Here is a 17,244-nt window from a genome sequence, read left to right as displayed (position 1 = left end):
TGGAAACAGTCAAGGCTGGGCTGGATGGAACTTTGAGTGACCTGGTCTAATGGAAGGTGTCTCTGGCCATGGCAGGGTGGGTGGACTAAATGATCTCCAGGGATCCCTTCCAACCCAACCCATTCTGTGGATTTGTGTCACAGCAGAATCACAGAATCACAGTGTGGTGGGGGTTGAAGGGGACCTGTGGGGATTGTCTAGTCCAACCCCTCTGCCAGTGCTGGGTCACCCAAATCAGGTTGCCCAGGATCACAATGTCCAAATGGATTTGGAATCTCTACAGAGGAGGCTCCACAACTTCTCTGGGCAGCCTGCTCCAGGGCTCCCAGCACCCTCACAACAAAGACGATTTACCTCTGGTTCAGATGGAACCTCCTGGATTCCAGTTTGTGCCTGTTGCCCCTTTGCCTGTTGCTGGGCACCACTGAAAAGAATTGGGTCCCATCTTCTTGACCCTCACTCTTTAGACAGTGGTAAAGAATTAAGATCCTCTGCTGTGTGCAAATGTCATCTAGGGTGCAGCTCAGGAGATGCAGTCATCCTCATCAAAATCTTGGCCAGTGTTGTTTATAGCTTTGCAGTCCTCTCAGGACAGACTGGCAAGTCTGTGCTGCTCAGGTGGGATGTGCTGTGTGTCCTGCACCTGCCAGCAAGGAGCTTTGCACCATCGGTGCTTCTGCCTTGGTGAGCAGGGGTTGGTGCTGCATAGAGAGGGACACCAAAGTGTCCAGCTCTGAGCCTCTCTGTTGACTTGCTGAAGGTCCAGAGAAGGTCCAGAGAAGGGCAACAAAGCTGGGGAGGGGTCTGGAGCACAGCCCTGTGAGGAGAGGCTGAGGGAGCTGGGGTTGCTTAGCCTGCAGAAGAGGAGGCTCAGGGGAGACCTTCTTGCTCTCTGCAACTCCCTGAAGGGAGGCTGGAGCCAGGTGGGGGTTGGTCTCTGCTCCCAGGCAGCCAGCACCAGAACAAGAGGACACAATCTCAAGCTGCACCAGGGGAGGTTTAGGCTGGAGGTGAGGAAGAAGTTCTTCCCAGAAGGAGTAACTGGCCATTGGAATTGCTGCCCAGGGAGGTGGTGGAGTCACCATCACTGGAGGTGTTTAGGAAGAGACTGGATGGGGTGTTTGGTGCCATGGTTTAGTTGATCAGATGGTGCTGGGTGATAGGTTGGACTCAACGATCTCAAAGATCTCTTCCAACCTGGTTAATTCTATTCTGTTCTAAAGTGGTTGAGGAAAGCATGAGTTCAGACCAATTTACATCCTCTGGTAGGTCTCCACTTGGGTAAAAAGAGGAGGAAGGATTTAACGGCAGGGACAAGTTAGAGGCTTCCTGAATGCATGGAGAGCTTAGGCAGGTCCCTGCAGCACCGCAGGAGCCGCCGGTGCAGAGGCAGAGCTCCCCAGAGGCACTTTGTGACATCTCCTTCTCCAGGCATCGGGAAGCCACTTGAAGCTCAGCTCCTGCAGGTTGCCTTCTGCTGGCAGTCCGACGAGGAGACACAAGGCAGTCCAACTGCAGACACAAGGTGAGCTGTAAGAACATTTGTCTGACAAAGTGCATTTCCTCTGCCAGTGTCCCTTGGCATACAGCAACCCCCAAAAAAGCATTTCTGGTATTGATGGCAGTAAGATGTTGTGTCAAGGGGTGGCTCAGATCAGGCTCTGTTTGATAGAGTGAGGGAGGTGGGGCTGCTCAGCCTGGAGAAGAGAAGGCTCCAAGGAGACCTCATTGTGGCCTTCCAGTATCTGAAGGGCACTACAGGAAAGCTGGGGAGGGACTTTTGATGGTGTCAGGGAGTGACAGGACTGGGGGGGAATGGAACAAAACTAGAAGTGAGTAGATTGAGATTGGATGTTAGAAAGAGGTTGTTCCCCATGAGGGTGGTGAGAGCCTGGCACAGGCTGCCCAGGGAGGTGGTGGAAGCCTCATCCCTGGAGGTGTTTGCAGCCAGGCTGGAGGTGGCTGTGAGCAACCTGCTGTGGTGTGAGGTGTCCCTGCCCATGGCAGGGGGTTGGAACTGGCTGAGCCTTGAGGTCCCTCCCAACCCTGACAATTCTATGATTCTCCTGAAGACTGATGAATGTGCCCTGTTTGGCAGGGCTGAAGGCTGCAAATCTCAAGCTCTGGGGAGCTGAGGAGGCAGTGAGGGAACGGAGTTCCCTTTGGGAAAGGTGAGCTCACAAACTGGTTGGGATGGGACCATTGTGTCTCGGGCACTGAAGAGAAGCTAGGTTGTCTCTGCTGGGGGGCTAGGGGGAGATGCTGCAAGTTTGGGGACAAAATGTGTTCATCTTGGTAGGAAACCACAGGATTTAGATCCTGCTTTGAGAGGAAAGAGGCAATTCAGGCTGAACTGTAAAGCTGCTAGCAACCACTGCACAATACATGAAATATAATAATTATGATAATTAATAAAGATAATAAACCTTGCTAATTCATACTAATGACTCAGAGGCTGCTTGCTAATTACTGAACTTTGTGGATAAACAAGCCCAAATAATGCATCCTAAAATACACTTTGTTCCAGTATTTTGACAACTCTCATTTAGTTTTAATTATTTATGCTCCATAATATCCCAGGCACTTTGCTTGGGAGGGTTCTGCAACAATAATCCAGCTCCAGTCATCAGAGGTGTCAGTTCAGCATTTGATGAAACAGGGAGGGAGGGGAAAACAGCCCTTTGTGGGTGTGTTTGGATCAGGAGGAGGCAGGTCTGCAAAGTTGGAATGCCAAATGTTCTCTGTCTTCACAACGCCCCTGACTGAGAGCCCCCCATCCCCCACCCCGGGAGCAGCTCCCCTCGATGAGAACTCCCAATGCCAGCACTGATTTGATTGGGAACCCCCTCCCTGCCCCCCCTGGAGCAGCTCCCCTCGATGAGAGCTCCCAGTGCCAGCACTGACTTGACTGGGAATCCCCTCCCTGCCCCCCCTGGAGCAGCTCCCCTCGATGAGAGCTCCCAGTGCCAGCACCGATTTGACTGGGAACCCCCTCCCTGCCCCCCCTGGAGCAGCTCCCTTCGATGAGAGCTCCCAGTGCCAGCACCGATTTGACTGGGAACCCCCTCTCTGCCCCCCCTGGAGCAGCTCCCCTCGATGAGAACTCCCCATGCCAGCCCTGTTTTGACCCTGAGCCCCCTCCCTGCCTCCCCTGGAGCAGCTCCCCTCGATGAGAGCTCCCAATGCCAGCACTGGTTTGACTGGGAACCCCCTCCCTGCCCTCCTGGAGCAGCTCCCCTCGATGAGAGCTCCCAGTGCCAGCCCTGTTTTGACCCTGAGCCCCCTCCCTGCCCTCCTGGAGCAGCTCCCCTCGATGAGAACTCCCCATGCCAGCCCTGTTTTGACTGGGAGCCCCCTCCCTGCCCCCCCTGGAGCAGCTCCCCTCGATGAGAGCTCCCCATGCCAGCCCTGCTTCCCTGCTACTGCAGAAGGATGGTTGCTGATTCTCCAGCTGAATCATGGGGGTTGAAAAAAAAACACACCACCACAACCCAGAAAATCATAAATGTGAAGTAGCTTTTGTGCCCCAATCAATTTTTATCCTCAGATCCATTTTTTTTTCTCTCCACCATCACGAGGGCTAAAAGCTTGGGGTTGGGTTGGGTTTTTTTCCTCTCCATTTAAATGAGAGCTACCATTTTTACATAATCACTTGATTCCCAGAGCTGGCATTCCCTTGAAATCCTCAGCCTGCCTCCCAGCTCCCGAACTGGGCAGGGAGCTGGCCTCACTCTTGCAATGCAAGAGGCTTGGGGAAGGACTCGGTGTTTATTTAGCTCAGCTTTCCAGCTACTGAAGCTGCTGCAGTAGGCTGCGTGTTGCAAATGTGCCTTTCTAGGCATCATGTTCAAACACTCCCCTTCCCCCACCCCCACCCCCCCCGCGGAAAAAAAGCCATTTCCATCAGAGATTTGCCAGAAAAGTGACTCTGTCAGCCCTGTCCTGGCTCTCTGCGAGTGTGTGGATTGGTTGAGGTAACTTGCTCTGTCTGGGGAAGGAACTCTGTACTGCAAAGATGCTGCGTGTAGAGCATGATCTTCCCCTGGGCTGGTTTCTCGTGGGCCTGCTGGGAGATGTGCAGAGAGGAGAGGGAGGGCAAAGAGCCTGCAGTGGGGGTGGCAAAATGGGGTCATCTCACCTGGTCCAGGGCTAGGGGCCTGGGCAGGGCTCAGCCTGGTGGCCACAGAGTATCCTTCTTCCCCACCTGCTAGATTTGGGCTTTCTGTGCTCATCTGCCCTGCAGGCTCTCGCCATTGGGGGGTCGGGGGGGGCAGCAGGGACGGAGGGCTGCTGGGTGGCCATGGGTGCTGCCTCCAGCAGTGGGGTTTGTAAAGTGGAGAAATGTCAGAAGCCAGATCACAGGAAGTGGTAGGTCCCCAGGTCTTGGGGGTCAGGAAGCCACCACCAGTGTCAGAGGCTGGGGGGAGGGGGACACACACTTTGCAACCACCTTTTAGAAGTGAGGCCTAGGTGCCAGGGCTGTTTATAGGGAGGATTAGCATAATGGCAAGCATCCTTCTACTTCTGGGGGTGGGCACAAGGGGTGTGAAGGGGGAAAAGAATCATAGAATAACTTCAGCAGGAAGGGACCTTAAAGATCATCTAGTTCCAACACTCTGCCACGGGCAGGGACACCTTCCGCTGGACCAGGCTGCTCAAAGCCCCATCGAGCTTGGTCTTAACGAAGCTGCTTGTCACCGTCCTGTGCCCTGAGGAGGCCAAGGAAGGGAAGGCTGCTCCGGCGAGGAGCAGAGGAGATGTGACAGCTAGCGGGGCGCGGTGTGGCATCCGCGCTTGCCGGGTCGCTGGGGCCGGGGAGAACGTCCCGGGTGGACTCCGGCCTCGCTGCCCCGCAGTGCCGGTGCGGATGTGTTTGCGTGCATGGGGAGGGGAGGAGGTGGGGGCGCCCGGCCGCCGTGGGGAGCCGCCCGGCCCCGCCGCGAACAATAGCGGCCCGGCGCGGGGCGGTGCGGAGCGGGGCGGGCCGGGGGCCGCCGCCCGCCCTCTCCCCGCCCCCCGCGCCAGAGGCACCGCCGCCGCCGCAGCCGGGTCCATGCCCGCTGGAGCCCCCGCCTGCCGCCGCCCGCAGCCCCGGCATGGACGTTAGGTTTTACCCCTCAGCCCCCACGGCCGTGGGTTCCCTGCCCGGTGCCGACCCCACTTGCCTCGGCCCGCTGGATTATTACCACTGTAACAAGGTACCGGTGCTGCGGGAAGGAGGGTGTTAGGGGGGAGCGGGGGATGCCGGAGGGGGGGATGCCGGAGAGGGGGCGGCGGTGCCCGGCGGGGCTGCCCGGGAGGCTTTGCTCCTTGCGTCCCGCAACTTCTCCGCGGGGATGAGGAGGGAGGACGGAAGGAAAGCGCCGGCGGCTCTCGGCTCTTGCGGGAGGGAATTTTGAAAGTGGTCTGGAAGAGGAGCGGGAGAAGCCGTCGGGTCGCCGCTCTGGGCCGGCACTGGTCCCGGCCCCGGCGCTGCGGGGCGTGGGGAGCCGGAGCCTCGGGAGCTGCGCGGTGGGGCAGGCGAGGGGCTGCCGGCGGAGGACGGCGCTGGGCTGAGCGAGTTGTTTGTCTGCTCGCTTCCTCGCTTCCAGCGCTCCGCTTCGTTAACGTTTTCCCTCGGCCCGACGCGGTGCCCGCTGGTCTAGGTGCTGTGGCTGCTGTCGGGCACTTCGGTTACTGTTGTTCGCTGGGTTGTTTTGCACCTTCTTGGCTGGGCTGCGGCCGGTGGCACCTCCCGAGCGGGGCTCCGGCTCGGGCACCCACCTGCCTGCGCTGCTCGGCGCCCATGCATCCAGCCCCGAGTCCGGGGGGGGGGGGTGGGTGTGCGTGTGCCCTCCTGGACCCACAGCACGGCGAGGGATCCTCCCCAACCCTCGTTTCCCCGCTCGCTGCCTCTGCGAGGCGAAGCATCGACTCCTAGTCCTGGGAGAGGGACCCGCAGCGGGGTAGCTGAGAGCGCTGGAGCTGCAAAAGGGAATTTCCTTCATCCCGGAGAAGAAGCTAAGGGGATTGATGCTCTGCTTGAGGGCTAAAGAGTTCCCTGCCGGTATCACCTTCCTCCCATGTAGGTGAAGAGTGCTGATGTTATAGCAAAATGCCCTGGATGCCGCTTGGAGCCACGATCAGCTCCAAGACAGAGAGCTGGCAGCGTCCTCCTGGGCCGGATTCGGGGGCTTGCTTTGAGGGGGAAAAAAAAGTTAATGGATGGACAAAATGAGTTTCTGCGTTGTGGCTGTGGCTCAGAATGCCCTCATCTCGTCTCGCTGTTGTGATACTTGGGGATGGAACTCTTGAGGAGCAAGCAGAGGGGATCTGTGTGGCTGCCCAGATGCAGCGAATTAATCTTTCTGTCTCAATAGGTGTGTTTGACTGTTCTCTGTCATTTGGGTCATTCATCTCCTTTTATTGAGTTGTGGCAAACCTAATGGTTCCCGTTTGTTTTGAGAGGCCTGATTATGCTGAAAGGAAACAACTTCAATTGATTTCTTCTCCTGCAGCCATCTACCGCCAGATTCAAACTGGTTTGTTGTCGTGGCCGTTGCTCTTAAAACGTTCAGTGCGCTCTTAAAATGCTAAGGAGGGGCTGGGTCGCCCGGGCGCGGGTCACCCGTGCCACAGAAACGTCGGCTGATGAAGTGAGTGTGTGCCTCTGGGAACTGCTGCAAGCCCCCCAGCAACCCCCCGACCCTGCCGCTTCAGGAGCTCGGTTTTTACCAAGAAGTTGTTAGATGTGGACATGGTTTAGTTCTCTTTCTCCAGCGGCAGCTGGGGCTTGCAGCCGGGCACGTAGTGCTGCAGGCCCGTGCCGTGGGGCCGCGCATGGTCCCAGGGTCCCCCCCCTGCGCTCCCAGCAGAGCCTTGGGGTGCACGGGGCCCCACGTCGTCAGCTCATCCGTGGCCTGAATCCCTGAGATTAGTCCCGGATTAGGCGGTGGCCATCGATCAGCAGGTCCTTGCTGCGGCTCGGCGCTGCGGACGGGGCAGCTGAAGGAGATCGTCTCCGCAGGGTCTCCAGCCGAGGCAGCCCCGGAGAGGGAGAGGAAGAGGGAGAGTTTCAGTGCCGGTCAGGGTGGATGGGACCCTGGAGAGGAGCACCCCAGGTGCTGACCACTGCCACCAGATGCTGCTGTTGTCACTGCTACAGAGGATCTTAAGGCAGCGGGAGGAAGAAAGGAAGTGACTTACCCTTTTCTGATATTCAGGGCTCTCTCTCTTTTTTTTCTCCTCTTCTTTTCTTTTCTGAGTTATCAAATGTCATTTGCTCATGCACACTGGTGCACGTTTGTCTGCGGGGTGAGGCTGCTGGAAGGGAGCCAGAGATTAAATGGGTTTGACTTTGTTTTCCCAGCTCAGTGCAGATATAACAGTGGTAACTTCAGCATCAAAACATGGCCCGGTGCAGAGCGGGCAGAGGTATCTCCTGCAGCCTCTGCTTTGGAGAACTTCTCTGGCTGATGAGGGTGGTGCACAGCTGAGGACATGCTGACCTTGTGCCTGATACCGAGTGCACTATCAGAGCACACCCTGGAGCCACTCTGGGAAACTCCAAAAACTCACACCGGTCCCAATCCCATTGCTTTTGTCTCGTGCTGGTGGCTCAGCCTAGAGCTGGGCTGAGAGAGTGTCTGCCTCAAAGCGTTTCTGCTTGAAAAAAAAGCTAGTGAGGAGGGTAGGGAGGACTGGAAACATCAGACATTCTCCCACTGTCACATGCAAGTATCCCGGATGGAATCCATCTCTGGGAAGGACCCAGGCAAGGAGCGTTTGCAGCTCCTCCTGATTCCCTGAGTTTATACAGGGGCTCTAAAACCCTTCAGATTAAAGGGCTTGCTTTGGTCAGGATTGGATTTTGCTTATTTTATTTTTCCCCCCTAAAGGGCTGCTTAATTTATTTCTTTATTTTGAGAGGAGGCAAAGAAGCAGGGAAAGAGAGTGTGCAGTGTCACTGCGGATAAATAACTCGCTGAGAGCTCGGCAGAGCTCTGCTGGTGCACCCAGCACCCGCCAGCCTGCTGAGGAGATGTGCTTCAGCCCCCAGGCCCTCCTGAAATGCTGCTGGAATTGTTGTGTGCACTTGCTGAACACGATATTGTTACCCTGAGGGAGGGCTCCCATCCCGCCTGCACACGGCAGCAGCTCAAGAGGTACCTATTGCCTCTGCTGGTGCACCCAGCACCTGCCAGCCTGCTGAGGAGATGTGCTTCAGCCCCCAGGCCCTCCTGAAATGCTGCTGGAATTGTTGTGTGCACTTGCTGAACACGATATTGTTACCCTGAGGGAGGGCTCCCATCCCACCTGCACACGGCAGCAGCTCAAGAGGTACCTATTGCCTCTGCTGGTGCACCCAGCACCTGCCAGCCTGCTGAGGAGATGTGCTTCAGCCCCCAGGCCCTCCTGAAATGCTGCTGGAATTGTTGTGTGCACTTGCTGAACACGATATTGTTACCCTGAGGGAGGGCTCTGATCCTGCCTGCACGCTGCAGCGAGCCAGCCTTCCTCCTTGCAGCTCCACAAGCGCCTCTTACCCAGTGGTGTTTCCCTTTCTGAGAGGACAAGGGATGTTTAGAGGGATAATGAAATGGGAGTGGATGCTCAGGGGGTACTTTTACCTTTTCCTTAATCATTTCCAGAGCATCTCTGTTGCCCACCAGGAAGAACTGGTGGCTGGGAGCAAGGGGTTGAAAACCCATGGGTGGAGGATGGAGTCCATCACACCCCAGCAGGCAGGATGAGAAGGAGCTTTTCTCTCTGCTGACTGCATTTGGTGAGGAGTTTTCACGCTGGTGGCACCAAAGCAGAGGAAAAAGAGCTTCTCCACTAAGCCAGTCCCCATCACAGGTGACCCTGCATGGAGCAGCTTGCTGTGGCAGCTGGGAAGAGGTGCCAGCCTCAAACTTCCCACTGCCTGGAGACCTGCTACTCACAGCCTGAAGGACTGATGTTCCTTGGCAGGAGTTCTAGGCTGCACTGGGCTCAGCTCAAGGTTCAGGGGCAGTAAGGAGCACCACCTGACAGCCTCATGTTGCAGCAAGCATTTCCCACCCTAGGCTGCTGGCCCCTCACCTCCTCCCCATGGGCTGGATTAGGAGCTGCTCCATTGTTGGGACTGCTCAGAAGAAACAGCTCTTGTGTGTTAGGTTGTGCCTGCACAATAGCCCCGAGGGACAGGGGAGGTTCAGCTGAAGGTGGTCTGCAAGGAGCCCTTGTCCAAACTGACACCATCTCTGTCATCAGCCACCTGAACCTTGCAGAAGGGAGCCCTTACCTCCATTTCAGATTCCTCTTTTAAATCTGGGTCTAAAGCCCTTTTCTCTGTCCCCTCTGGCCTTTTTCCTGGGGACCTTGGTAGCTGCTGCAGACCCTCCCTCCTGCTCCCTTTCTGGGCATGTGGAGCTTCCACTGCCTCTCGCTGCTGCCCAGGTGTTGTGAGGGAGTTAGAGGGAGAGGCAGAATGTTCCTGCACCACATAAGGGGATTGTTGGTCTGTGGTGGGATATTCTCACATCCTTCCAGTTGCTTCCTGAAAATTTGGGGATGTTTTTCACTTAAATTCAGGGAGACTCTTTGCATCTGCATTTCACAACGAGCAAACCAAGTGGCGGGGGCGGGGAGACAAACCATAAACAGGAGCTCGTCGTGCTCTTAGCTGAGCTTTAGCAACAGGATCTCTTGTGGAAGGATATTCCCAGACCTTGAACTGTGTGAATCCAAGCTGTACAGGTGGGAGTTTTGCCTTCTTAGCCCAGGCAAAATTGCTTTTGCAGGGGAGGCACCCAGCAGGAGCCCTGCCTGAGCGCTGCGCCGGGTGCAGTTTCACGCAGTGCGAGTGATGCTGCTCTGTGGTGCTGCAGGAGGACTGATCCTGCTCCCGGCTCCCTAGGGGCGACTATGGGGAGTGAATTTACATCTCCCTAGCCTTCCTGCAAAAACAGATTTAAATATAAGTTCTTCTTAGCTGCTTCTGGTGTTTTGACCCTCAGACTAGGCTAGCACCGTGCCTAATTTCCACTTAGGGCAATGATTGATGGGAGAGGAGGAGGAGGGTTGTGCCGATCCAGCAGGATGCTGTGACACTGGGAGCACCCCTGATCCTTGGAAACCTCCAGCAGCTGATGGGAAATACATGCTGGGAAGCCCTGTCAATGCCTGTAGTATTCCTGTAGGATCCAGCAGCACCATCACAACTTGTCCCTTATCTTCCTAAGGGGGCTCTGCAGCTTCACAGCTCCAAGCTCACTGTGTCTTGCCTTTCAGGCTGATAGATAGACACAAACCCTTTTGCCAGTGCTCCTTCATAAGTTAGGGGGTAATTAAAATCTCCTAGTCATAGAATCAATAAGGTTGTAAAAGGCCTCAAAGATCATCAAGCCCAACCTGTCACCCAAAACCTCATGACTACTAAACCATGGCACCAAGTACCACATCCAATCCCCTCTTGAACACCTCCAGGGATGGGGACTCCACCACCTCCCAGGGCAGCACATTCCAATGGCTAACAACTCTCTCTGGGAAGAACCTTCTCCTCACCTCCAGCCTCAACTTCCCCTGGTGCAGCTTGAGACTGTGTCCTCTTGTTCTGGTGCTGGGTGCCTGGGAGAAGAGACCAACCCCCACCTGGCTTCAGGCAGTTGGAGAGAGCAAGAAGGTCTCCCCTGAGCCTCCTCTTCTGCAGGCTAAGCAACCCCAGCTCCCTCAGCCTCTCCTCCCAGGGCTGTGCCCCAGACCCCTCCCCAGCTTTGTTGCCCTTCTCTGGACACCTTCAAGTCTCTCAATGTCCTTTTTAAACTGAGGAGCCCAGAACTGGACACAGGACTCAAGGTGTGGCCTAAGCAGTGCTGAGCACAGGGCAGGATGAGCTCCCTGCTCCTGCTGGCCTCACTGTTCCTGACGCAGGCCAGGATTCAAGATGAGAATTACGAGTTATTAGTCATGAGATGAGAATTACTCTGCCACCAATGCTCTCCTCTTCTCTTAAGGACCCTTCAGAACGGCATCTGAGCTGCTGGTAGGAGCCCAGGGCGGCGGAGCGAACGCGTTTCTCGTGGGGCATTCAGTTTTGCTTTGACTTTTACCATCGATTGTACATTGCAGTGATAAACACAGGCCCTTTCTCGTCCTCCCAGGAGCTGCTTTGCCATTCTGGAAGGTGAAATAGAGCCTTTCCCCTTTTCTGCTTTCTAAGCCAACTCTGTTTTGAAGTGGTGGTAAATCTTCCTTCGGAGCAGGAGGATTTTTGGATGGAGAACAAAGTCAGGCACATTTTTAATCTGGGGCCCAGTTTCTTCTTCCTTCGGCAGGCAGCTCCTCTCGGTTTGCAAATGTGGAGGGGGTTTTTAGGCCCTGAATATGGGCAGGGGCTTCCTCTGAGAAGTGTTTGAGCTCCTCAGTGGGACAACGCTGCGCTCTCCAGAGTGATCCCTGATGGGTTGGGCAGCAGAGAGCATTTGAGTAGTTGTGTACTGAATGCTGAGCACTGAATACTTGAGTCCTGTGTCCAGTTCTGGGCCCCTCAGTGTAGGAAAGATGTTGGCTTGCTGGAATGTGTCCAGAGAAGGGCAACAAAGCTGGGGAGGGGTTTGGAACACAAGTCCTATGAGGAGAGGCTGAGGGAGCTGGGGTTGCTTAGCCTGGAGAAGAGGAAGCTCAGGGGAGACCTCCTTGCTCTCTACAGCTCCCTGAAGGGAGGTGGGGGGTGGTCTATTCTCCCAGGCACCCAGCACCAGAACAAGAGGACACAGTCTCAAGCTGTGCCAGGGGAGGTTTAGGCTGGATGTTAGGAAGAAATTCCTCCCACAAGGATTGATTTGCCATTGGAATGTGCTGCCCAGGGAGGTGGTGGAGTCAGCATCATTGGAAGTGTTTAGGAGGAGACCTGATGGGGTGCTTGGTGCCATGGTTTAGTTGATTAGATGGTGTTGGATGATAGGTTGGAGTGATGATCTTGAAGGTCTCTTCCAACCTGGTCTATTCTGTTCTACTCTATTCTACTCTATTCTATTCTAAGCTCTGTTTTGCCTTGGGCTTTAAGTCTGGGCTTGGGAGCTAAATAATGAATGTCCATCCATTCATAGAAACTGCTGTTCTCTCTGGATGCACCCAGGGAAGGCTTTAATCTGGTTGGTCTGGGAACAATGGGAGCAAACTGCTCTGACTTGTATACAACAACGTGTTATTTGGGGCTGATTCTGAACAGCCTTGTTGAGGGCCTGATCTGTAAGAGTCCCTGTAGCAGAGGGGGCATCACAATGCCAAAAGTGAGGATCAAAAGGTTTCAAGCTTTTCTGATTTAATTGTTAATTGAAATGTTGTGCTCTGAATCAGTGGTCCAAAGCATGTTACAGCACCCTAACATGTGATGAGGAGGGAATCTCATTAATGCTGATCAATATCTGAAGGGTGAGTGTCAGGAGCATGGAGCCAGACTCTTCTCAGTGGTGTCCAGTGACAGGACAAGGGGCAATGAACACAAACTAGAGCATAGGAGGTTCCACATAAACATAAGGAAAAACAACTTGGTTGTAAGGGTGCTGGAGCCCTGGAGCAGGCTGCCCAGGGAGGTTGTGGAGTCTCCTTCTCAGGACAGATTCCAAACCCACCTGGACATGTCCCTGGGTGACTTAATCTGGGTGATCCTGTTTTATCACAGAGTGGCTGGACTGGAGGATCTTCAGAGGTCCCTTCCAACCTCTACCATTCTATGATTCTGTGGTAAATCTACAAGCAGCTCTGGGCTTGTTCTGAGCTTGCAACAGGCACCAGGATCCAATTGTGCATCCATAACGGAGAAAACTTCCACTGCTAAATTGTGTTGTGCTTGTAAGAGACCCAGAACATCCTACAGCTTATAGACTCATGGAATCATGGAATTGTTTCACTTGGAAGAGACCTTTAAGGTCTTTGAGACCAACCCTGTGCTCGTGTAGTCTGTGGCTGCTGCTTGCCTGGGGCAGTGGGGAGAGCTCCTGTGAGTCCAGCAGCGGTCTGGCTGCTGCTTGTCAGAATGGGCACTGCTGGCTCCCTTCATAGAGTCATAGAATTGTCAGAGTTGGAAGGATCAGGATCATCCAGTCCCAACCTCCCTGCCATGGGCAGGGACACCTCACACTACAGCAGGTTGCTCACAGCCACATCCAGCCTGGCCTAAAAAGCTTCCAGGGATGAGGCTTCCACCATCTCCCTGGGCAACCTGTGCCAGGCTCTCACCACCCTCCTGGGGAAGAGCTTCTTCCTAACATCCAGTCTGAATCCACCCACTTGTAGCTTTGTTCCATTCCCCCTTTCCTGGTTGTTGATGTTACCATTTGGTGGAGGAGAAGCTCACCAGGAGCTCTCAGTGAGCACTTGCAGCCCGGAAAGCCAATCAGAGCCTGGGCTGCATCAGGAGAAGTGTGGCCAGCAGGGCCAGGGAGGGGATTCTGCCCCTCTGCTCAGCTCTGGGGAGACCCCACCTGGAGTACTGCCTCCAGGTCTGGAGCCCCTATTCCAAGAGGGATCTGGAGGTGCTGGAAGGTGTCCAGAGCAGGGCCAGAAGGATGAGCAGAGGGCTGGAGCACCTCTCCTGTGAGGACAGACTGAAGGAGTTGGGGCTGTTCAGTCTAGAGAAGGCTCCCAGGTGACCTCATTGTGGCCTTCCAGTATCTGCAGGGGGCTCCAAGAAGGCTGGGGAGGGACAGCTCAGGATCTCAGGTAGTGCTAGGACTGGGGGGAATGGAATGAAGCTGGAGGTGGGGAGATTCAGGCTAGAGGTGAGGAGGAAGTTCTTCCCCATGAGAGTGGTGAAGCCCTGGAATGGGTTGTCCAGGGAGGTGCTTGGGGCCCTGTCCCTGAAGGTGTTTAAGCTCAGGCTGGATGAGGCTCTGGGCAGCCTAATCTAGTGTGGGGTGTCCCTGCCCATGGCAGGGGGGTTGGAACTAGATGATCCTTGTGGTCCCTTCCAACCCTGACTGATTCTGTGATTCATTTCTGCAGCATTTGAAGGGGGGGAACGATGACCCAAACAACAAAAACCTGTTTTCATTCACTTTGCACCTCCTGTGAAGTGTGCTTGTGAGGAGCAGGAGAGCTTTCTCCTATCTACTTGCCCATTTTTATCCCTGCTACCTTTGTGCTCCTCTGGGTTTTGCCTTGGGTTTTTGGGTGTTGTTTTTGGGTTTGGTTTTTTTGCTGTGGTTTTTTTTTTAACAAAATGAGCTCTAAATGCTTTTACCATAAGCTGGGTTATATCTTTCAGCAGAAATGAAGCATATAATTGTGTTTTCCTAACAGCTCTACATTAAAACTAAGTTATTGTGCTGCTAATGTGTTTTCCTTGACAATTTTCCATCCAGCAAGTGCGAGGCTTCTGTCTGAAGCTGTTGTGTGCCACCTCCTCTGCCTCTGCTGTAGGTTTTTCTGCTGCCTTTCTAAAGTCAGTGGCAGTGTGATTCCAGCTTTGATACCCTGAAGTCCTAATTGGAGGGTTGAGCTCTTAATGTTCCACCTTTGTGATTTTACACGCAGGTTTTCATGTCATTAAAGCCTACACCTGGGGATACACAGTTCAGCTGCAGGGCAGGACGGGGGGAGGGGAGAGAAATCCCACACCAAAACTTACTGAAACAAGCACTAATCAACCCACCCTTAAAAAAAACCCAACCACAGTGATTTGAAGCAGTCTCAAATTGCCTCATTTTGCACTTATATGACTAGATTTAAATATTTTAATCACCTGCATCCCTCCCCCTTCCCCATTGTTTCCCTGGGGTGGCTTGGCTCGATGGATGCCTTTTCTCCTTTGAGGAATGGCACTGGCTGCCTGCAGGCAACATGGAATCACAGGATTGTTAGGGTTGGAAGAATCATCTCAAGGATCATGAGCCAGCAGTGTGCCCAGGTGGCCAAGAAGGCCAGTGGCATCCTGGCCTGCATCAAAAATAGTGTGGCCAACAGGAACAGGGAACATCATTGTGCCCCTGTACTCAGCACTGGTTAGGCCACACCTTGAGTCCTGTGTCCACTTCTGGGCTCCCCAGTTTAAGAAGGACATTGAGAGACTTGAAGGTGTCCAGAGAAGGGCAAGGAAGCTGGGGAGGGGTCTGGAGCACAGCCCTGGGAGGAGAGGCTGAGGGAGCTGGGGTTGCTTAGCCTGGAGAAGAGGAGGCTCAGGGGAGACCTTCTTGCTCTCTGCAACTCCCTGAAGGGAGGTTGGAGCCAGGTGGGGGTTGGTCTCTTCTCCCAGGCAGCCAGCACCAGAACAAGAGGACACAGTCTCAAGCTGTGCCAGGGGAGGTTTAGGCTAGAGGTGAGGAGAAAGTTCTTTCCAGAGAGAGTTGTTAGCCATTGGGATGTGCTGCCCAGGGAGGTGGTGGAGTCCCCATCCCTCGAGGTGTTGAAGAGGGGATTGGATGTGGCACTTGGTGCCATGGTTTAGTTGTCAGGAGGTGTTGGGTGACAGCTTGGACTTGATGATCCTTGAGGTCTTTTCCAACCTTATTGATTCTGTCTTATTCCAACCCCCCTGCCATAGGCAGGGACATCTTTGGGTCGTGTGCCATGAAGCATCTCCCCTCCAGTTCCTTCACCACCATCTTTCGTCATAGATTGCTTGACCTCAACAGATATAATTAAACCTCTTCCTGATGACTGTGTGAGTTCATCTGGGCTCTGTGGCAAGCCTAATTGCTAGCTAAAGGTTACAGTGAGGGCCCTGGGCCAGTACTTGTTGTGGAAAGGTTATTTGAGCTGGTTGCCATGTGTGGCTACTGGGGAACCTTATCTGCAGGAATGGGGTAGCTCTTGGTCTGAGGCAGGCTCCTGACCTCCAGTTATAGCCTGGGTGCAGGAGGCTGGGCTGTGTTTGAAATGCAGATACTGTCATTTTGTTATGTTGGGTGAAGGTCCCTGCCTCTTGCTCTCACAGTGCTTTTTTCTCTTTTTCAGTGTGTCTAAGAGCCTCATGACTTGGCAGGAGCTGGAAAAGGGGGATGGCAGTAAGGGGACTTATTTCCTGGTGGGGTGGATGCTAAAACTTGCTGCAGCTCTGCCCTGAGCCCCTCCTCCCCCACTCTTGATATTCATCTTCACTTCCATATGGCTGAAGCCCCCAGTCCCATGAAGAAGGGCTGGGGCAGCTCCTGCTCCAACCTGGGCAACCCTGGCACCACAGTGCTCGGGGAGATGGAGGAGCAAGCTCTAGGCATGCTGGCACATGCCAGCTTCACCTCTGGTGACATGCTTTGGGTCACCTAGGCTGTATTTTCCCCCATGCCCCATGGATCCAGCAGCAGCAAGGAGCTGGCTTTTTATGGGATTAGCTGGATCACATTAGCAGGTTTTTCTTCCCACAAAACCTACTGATGACTCAGAGTTTCCATTCCTCTCTGGACTCATCAGGCAGGCTCCATCCCCTTTCTCCTGGCTGTCTGCTGCACTCTATGCTCCTCCTCTCCTCTCACCTTCAGAGAAAAACCATCCTCTTCATCTCCTTCAGCTGGCAGGGTGGAGCATGTGCATGCCTGTGGTGAGAGCTGGGAGATAAGGGCTGTGTTGTGGCTCTGCCATTTATCTTCTGCATGAACTGGCCTAGGTCTTTGTCTTCAGAAGCACCAGGGCATGTGGGGGTGGCCCAGGCACTTAGAGGGTATCTTTACAAATAATTTGAGCCATCCTGAGTTCTCAGCATCCACTGCAGGAGATTTGGGTCTCTGGAGAGGTGCAAGCAGAGCCCAGGGCACCCAGAAAGGCTTCTTTCTTCCAAAGATGTGGATCTCCACGTTTATACCTTTGAAAGTGTTTCACTGCTCACTGATTCACTTTCCAGCCCAATTTTACCCAGTGGTTGGCTCCTGGGATCTCTCTTGGTTCTCCCTGGGAAGGTGGTAGAGCTGTATGGCTCAGTGAGAGTTGTTCATCCATTTGAAAACCCTCTGTTGAAACCATTTGGATGTGAAGATTGATCCTGTGTAGGGCAGGAGATGAAGTGGGTGATGGTAATAGAGATCTTGGCTTCATGTGGTGCTGGTCCCGCAGCAGTTGGCTGAACTTGGCTGTTCCTAGCAGTGTGCAGACTGAGCTCCTTTCTGCCCCAAAAGCTGATCTCTGGGTCACTGATGAGCAGTTTCATTCCACCTCTACCATCATCTTTCCTTTACACCATGGGAAAGATGCCGCCAGGGCCCCAGGGACATTTGGAGCACTGCAGCCATGGGGAGGACAATGTGGGTTGGCTTCTCCTAGTCCAGCGCTGCTGCACCTGCAGCCCATGGG

At 54.4% G+C, this 17,244-nt stretch overlaps 1 protein-coding gene across 1 annotated transcript in view; it reads left to right on the top strand.

Annotated features, from left to right (window-relative positions):
- The first annotated feature begins 5,096 nt into the window (after positions 1 to 5,096).
- TOX2 (TOX high mobility group box family member 2) overlaps positions 5,097 to 17,244 on the top strand; it is a 243,177-nt gene continuing 231,029 nt past the window's right edge. The window contains exon 1 of the mRNA XM_054173557.1: positions 5,097 to 5,198. Within this exon, the coding sequence (XP_054029532.1) occupies positions 5,097 to 5,198 (102 nt within the window). The remainder of the gene's footprint in view (positions 5,199 to 17,244) is intronic.

The sequence above is a fragment of the Dryobates pubescens genome, chromosome 26 (assembly GCF_014839835.1).
Source record: "Dryobates pubescens isolate bDryPub1 chromosome 26, bDryPub1.pri, whole genome shotgun sequence".
NCBI lineage: Eukaryota > Metazoa > Chordata > Aves > Piciformes > Picidae > Dryobates > Dryobates pubescens.
Note: the sequence above shows the minus strand (reverse complement) of the source record. Positions and strands in the feature narration are given on the sequence as shown.